The sequence below is a fragment of the Phycodurus eques genome, chromosome 14 (genome assembly GCF_024500275.1).
Source record: "Phycodurus eques isolate BA_2022a chromosome 14, UOR_Pequ_1.1, whole genome shotgun sequence".
Classification (NCBI taxonomy): Eukaryota; Metazoa; Chordata; class Actinopteri; order Syngnathiformes; family Syngnathidae; genus Phycodurus; species Phycodurus eques.
The window spans coordinates 10,062,572-10,068,727 of NC_084538.1; the positions used below are offsets into that span (position 1 = coordinate 10,062,572).

The window sequence follows — 6,156 nt, forward strand, 5'->3', positions numbered from 1 at the left end:
ATTTATTTCAGGAGTTAAAATATGAAACTCATCATTTTAAACAGGAACATTTGTTCAGTGTGATTGTATTTTGCAGTGGTGTACATAAACATTTTCAGAAACATTAACATTAACAGCTCTTGTATTGGGCAGGTGTACCTAATGATGTAATATTAAGTGTACCTGAGTGCAGTAGTTGATTCTTTCAAGTATTGTGGAGAAGTTGGGTCGGTATTCAGGACAATGCTGCCAACACTGGGTCATGATTCGATAGCTAAACACAAACACAAATAAGAATTGTTTAGCTTGAATGTGGTTTAAAAGTTGTCTACTGAGCTCAGTTTGCTTCGTGAGCACTCACACTGGGCCGGGGCAACCCTCTGGGGGGTCCATCCTGCCTCCACTGGTGACGAACTCCAGCACCTCCTGGTTGGTCTTGCATGGGTATGGCATGTAGCCCAAAGAGAGGATCTCCCATAGCAGTACTCCAAAGGACCTGTTGGAGGAGACACATGTCTACTTTGAGTCCATTTCCAGGTTTTATTTAATTGGTACTTGTTATGGAACATTTTATTTTGAATTGCTTGTACACACATCGAGTGTGAAATTAAAAAAAAACCTGTAATTCTTTTGCCTGCCTATTTCTGAAAATGTGTTTGTGAGCAAGACTTCTACCTGATTTACATAATAACCACCCCACACTGAGTTTCTCCGTCCATGAGATGATCAGCAAGGCAGGGCGCAGATCCAGAGCCATTTTCAAGCTGCGGCTGGACTACACTGTGTTAAGCACTATTATGCAGGAACACTATTTGCCACTTGATTTGGTGATGTGTCTATGTGCCATACACTGTACACGCAGTATGGTGTAAGGAAGTGCTTCCTCCATGAATGAAAATGCTTTGTCTTTAGTCACTCTAGATCAGGGGTGTAAAACTCAAATTCACAAAATATTGACCAAAGCATGTAACATACAGTAATCTTTAAAAAAAAAATGTTTTTTATTCCCCCCATATACTGCATTAAGACGTGGGAACTGTTTTAAATTGAACAAAAAAGTACAACGTATCGTTTAGAAATGTTTCCATGCTAAGAAAATACTTAGTAATAACTTGGAAAAAAAACAACTTCATACTTAAATTCAAGGATGTAGCTTTTGTGTATCCAAGCTCAACATGGACTGAATGTTAAACAATAGCGTCATACTGCACTCATTTGTTGTGGCAGTCATGTGTAGGCTGAGTCACATTGTCAAAGAATAGCCCCTGCAGCTCTTCATTTGCTCCTTTGTTCATTCAAGCATGAAATGGGCACTAATACAATACACAGACCACAACATCGGAAAGCAGACTAATGAGATCCAACCCAAAAGCTGTTTTATAAAATGCCTTTTTTTCATGATAACAATAACCATAACAGTTAGATGGCAATGGAGTTATTAATTAATTTCTTTTTCTTCTTGAGAAGCATTTCCACATCCTGTTGTTCTTTGGTACTGAAAGCTCCAACTATAATATATGATATTAAAATCATACCCGTTTGTGTGAATCAGAACTGAGCATTATTATATTTGTAAAGACACGATGTGTGATACTGATACAGCTCTTATGGCAGATATCATTAGATTTTGCAGATGTACCTAATGTTGTGACCACTGTGGCAATCTATATTTCGTGCAGATGTTAAGTTATTGTACTTTCTACAACTTTCTTTGTGTGGGGGGGGGGGGGGCGGACAAAAAGATTGTTGCAGGTCATGGATGGGTGTAAGAATGTGTTTTGAAACAGGACTACCATTGGAAAAAGTATGAGAACATTGTTTTATGTTCTCGTGAAAATTGGAGGTGATGTGTTGCTTTTTGTTTTGTTCTTGTCACTACGGTATCATCACTACAAAGCTGTTAGGCCCAAGGCATTAATCATATCGTTTCTATAGTCCAAAGTCTCCCCCCCCCCCACTATTCTTTTGAGCATTTTTGTAGCCTTTGCTTTATGTCTGGGTTGTTTTTTTACATTTACTCCCTGACAGTTTTGTCCATATGGTTGTAATTATTTAACATACAATTTTCCCCTCAAGCAACACTTGCCCTCTTCCAAAAGAGGCTAATCCTCATGCATGTAATTTAATGGAAGATAAAATATGTTCTGTTGCAATGATGAAGATTTTACTTTATGAAGCAACATCTCGTTTATATTCATGACTAGAGTTTCCCATAGGATTGCATCCCTTTAGCTGTTTCTACAGGCATAAAAAATAGTTTGTTGTATGTTCTTAATTAAAAGCAAAACCTCTATTTAGTTATAATGTGAACATATGGCATTGATGAACATGACACTTGCCTCAGTGGGACACATTTACAAATAGTGATGGCTTAAAATTAATAAGGTCGAATACAAGGGCTTTGTAATAAATAATGTGATTCAGGCTTTTCAAATATAGTGTATATATAGAGAAACGCTAACCAAAAATATTCAAAACACTTCTCAGTATAATGGATTGGATTTTATACCACCTCTCAATTGTAAAAATATTGTTAAACAACAAATGCAACCACAATGTATTCTACAGTGATTTGTATGTGCAGGTGTACCGAATGTTGTGTCTGGTGACAGTATAGTACAGTATATTATGGTGTGTGTGTGTGTGTGTGTGTGTGTATGCATGCGTGTGTGTGCGTGCGCATGTTCACCATGTATCCGTCTTGCAGGTGAAGATTCCCTCCATGAAAGCCTCAGGTGGCATCCACTTGACTGGCAGCATGGCACGACCACCTTTTCTGTAGTAGCTGGCTCTGGACACCAGAAATAATGAATAATGAATACATAAAAGGAAAGTAACAAAAATGAAATTGAAACTGGAAAATTGACAAGAGAAGGAAAAGTCGATATGTCAGCGTGACTCTCGTATCTAAGTACAAATCTAGCAGCTCTGTATTTTTACCATGTTATGCTCAGTCATCTGATGTTTTCTTTTACCAAATATCATATTTCCCACACAACAATCTGAGACCACCTTACTGTCTTTCCAGATCAAGTTTATCATTAGAAATTCAGATTAACAACACTTCTGTTTAAATGATAGATTTTTTTTCTTGTAAGAATACAGCTTTATTGACGGTGAGATGGGGTTTAGCATTAGCACATTAACGTACAAACCTGTAAATATCTCTGGCCATGCCAAAGTCTCCGATCTTGGCCACCCTTTCCGGTCCAGGGCATGTAAGAAGGCAATTTCTAGCAGCAATATCTCTACATGAATAGATTAATAAAAACACATTACATGTTTTAGAAAACTGCAAACAAACACAGCAGGCTCTGTTTTCCTGACTAATGTAAATCCAGCATGGCACGTGGCGTAACTGATCAGAGCTGGGTTAGACCTGGTGTTTATTATTTCGTGGCCTAGTGCACATCTGCTGCGCCGACCTCTGCACCGTTGTGGGTGTGAACACAGCCGACTTCAATCCTGTCCAATCGAAGCGGCTCCTCTCGCTCAAGATTCCCCACATTAGCACCGTTTCCCTCGATTTAACACACACTGTCCATCCATCCATCCATTTTCTGAGCCGCTTCTCCTCACTAGGGTCGCGGGCGTGGTGGAGCCTATCCCAGCTGTCATCGGGCAGGAGGCGGAGTACACCCTGAACTGGTTGCCAGCCAATCGCAGGGCACATACAAACAAACAACCATTTGCACTCACAGTCACACCTACGGGCAATTTAGAGTCTCCAATTAACGCATGTTTTTGGGATGTGGGAGGAAACCGGAGTGGCCGGAGAAAACCCACGCAGGCACGGGGAGAACATGCAAACTCCACACAGGCGCGGCCGGGGATTGAACCCGGGTCCTCAGAACTGTGAGGCTGACGCTCTAACCAGTCGTCCACCGTGCCGCCTTAACACACACACTGGTAAATCTAAAATCCATTTTCATAGACAAGGGTCAAATTTGACCTGGACCAGCCTCAAGATTTACAGCACTTGTACAAAAGAATGACATTTTAAAATATTCTAGTTTCTGTGTAATTTGTGTCATTTCGGAAATATTTCAAGTTGAAAGAATGACATTTTAATGGCTGTCAAATTTCCAAACAGGTCAAATCTGACCCAAACAGTAGGTAAGGGTTAATAATTGTTGCATGCTTTCAAGATGGTTGTCCATTTTATCAGTACCTGTGTATGAAGTGATTCTCCTCTAAGTAGCGGCAACCACGTGCAATGTCTCTGGCCATCTGCAGCAGCTCGTGCATGCTGAGAGAAGGAGCTTGGCCCTGAAAGCAGCACAGCTCACTTTAAAAATGGTGCAGCATGCATAAAGTCAAGTGCGGGTGAGATGACGTACGCGTTGAGGCCTGTTCTGCCTCAGGAAGCTCTTCATGTCTCCTCCGGTCATGAGTTCCAGCAAGATGAAGCGTGGCAGGATGTTGAGACTGACGCCGATGCACCGTACAATGTTCTCATGGTTGAACTTGCTGCAGACACATACATCATTGACAACCATTGGCACCGTACAATGTTCTCATGGTTGAACTTGTTGCAGGCACATACATCATTGACAACCGGCACACATACTGGATGTCCTTAAGTCATGTCAAGAGGTCCCGCGTTCGAATGTCTGCTCAGTCGCCCCTGTGTAAGGTTTTCCCAGCGCTTGTGTGGATTTTCTTCAGGTACTCCGGGTTCCTCCCATATTCCCAAAAACATGCATTCTGAAACTATTTACATCAAGTACCCCCTCAAAAAATACTGTACATAGCTCTCCAAGTCCCACCATAACGACCAACATTAAAATGCAGCAACAGTAGACAGTCTGTGTCTCGCCTTACAAGAAAAATAAGAAATTAATGAATAAAACGAGAAAAATAGAGTTCATCCCAAGTTTGCGAATAACCACAAAAGCCTCTACAGGATGAAATCAGAGTAAGACAGAAAACAGAACCAACTTGAATTTCTGACCCAGTTCAGAATCATTTATAAGGTAGGCAGGTTTTCCGTTGAATCTGTACAGCTGATGATTTCAGTGCAGCGAGACAAGAAGGAACACCTTTGGACTCGTTCAGAGATTAAAGGAAGTCCCCCCCCCCCCCCCCAATACTTTTTGCCATGTCTGCTCACAACAAAGATGTCTTTACTGTTACATTTTTAATATTCCACTTGGTGGCTTTTCTGTGTGGCAGTGTGCACACAAATGCATGAAATTCTATTTAAACAGTATTTATGTGGACTGTTTATTTTCATGTTTATGAAAAATACTGCCATAAGTCAGTTATGGGACAAACTGCACATACATAAATTGAAATTTTGAACACACTTCACTTTACAGATATTTCTCAAAGTGCTTCCATAAAAGCAAAACAGCAATGGATTATTCATGAAAATGAGCTCCATCTGCCAAAAGTCTTCTTGAGAATATACTGCGTGCAAACCTGGAGTGAATGTACAATATGTGCATGCCTATTATTAATGCTGCCATGAGGCCGCTGGAGCACTGACAGGACTATTAGAAACTCATTTTTATGTCGATCGGTGGATGGGAGCAAAGCAGAGCACCGCGGCGCACATGAAAGTTATTATCCAGCAGATACCGTATAGCTCAGAAGGTAAAAGGTCAAGATCACATTAGCAAAGGTCCCACCCACTATGCACAGAAATGCTATTAAGGGGAAGTCTCTATGAATACGAAGCAGCCCTAAAAGGTTCATGTTGATGTTGGACCATAGCGAGAATGTGACAGATGTGTATGGATACTAAAATGACGTGTGGCTGTGCAGCAAATGATGAGGCCAAGTAAGGACAAAGGCTGTGATGTAAAGCAGAAGCATGAGCGGGATGAAGAGGGGAGGGTAGAGATGGCGGAAGGAAGGGGGTAGAGGAGGAGGAAGAGGATGTTGAGGAGGAGGTTGGGGATGAAGTGGAGGACATGGGGCAGGGGTCAGGGGTCAGACTACCTCCCTGCATAGGGGAGAGCTCAGGTGAAGAAACACCATTAACCCATGGAGCTTTGCTTTCCTTTTAAATTACAAAAGTAGACAATAAACGTCATCCTTCTTGGTGTACGTTTAGTCACCGTCACACAATTACAAACTTTGCTGTTAGCAGTGGGCCAAGCTACCATTGTATGTGTACTGTCAGTCATCAGTTGTAGTTGTACTTTATTTATAGTTAGACATATACCTGTA

General features: G+C 41.2%; 1 protein-coding gene across 2 annotated transcripts in view; it reads right to left on the reverse strand.

The window, feature by feature from the left end:
• The window catches only part of ltk (leukocyte receptor tyrosine kinase), a 75,870-nt gene that overhangs the window by 7,039 nt on the left and 62,675 nt on the right, over positions 1-6,156 (reverse strand). For both annotated transcript variants that reach the window (XR_009769841.1, XM_061697192.1), the window contains exons 23-28: positions 4,320-4,449; positions 4,151-4,248; positions 3,135-3,227; positions 2,669-2,770; positions 341-475; positions 163-253 (exon numbers count right to left, since the gene is read on the reverse strand). Coding sequence is in view for 1 of the 2 variants with exons in the window: in XM_061697192.1 (XP_061553176.1) it covers positions 163-253; positions 341-475; positions 2,669-2,770; positions 3,135-3,227; positions 4,151-4,248; positions 4,320-4,449 (649 nt within the window). In the remaining variant the exon portion in view is untranslated. The remainder of the gene's footprint in view (positions 1-162; positions 254-340; positions 476-2,668; positions 2,771-3,134; positions 3,228-4,150; positions 4,249-4,319; positions 4,450-6,156) is intronic.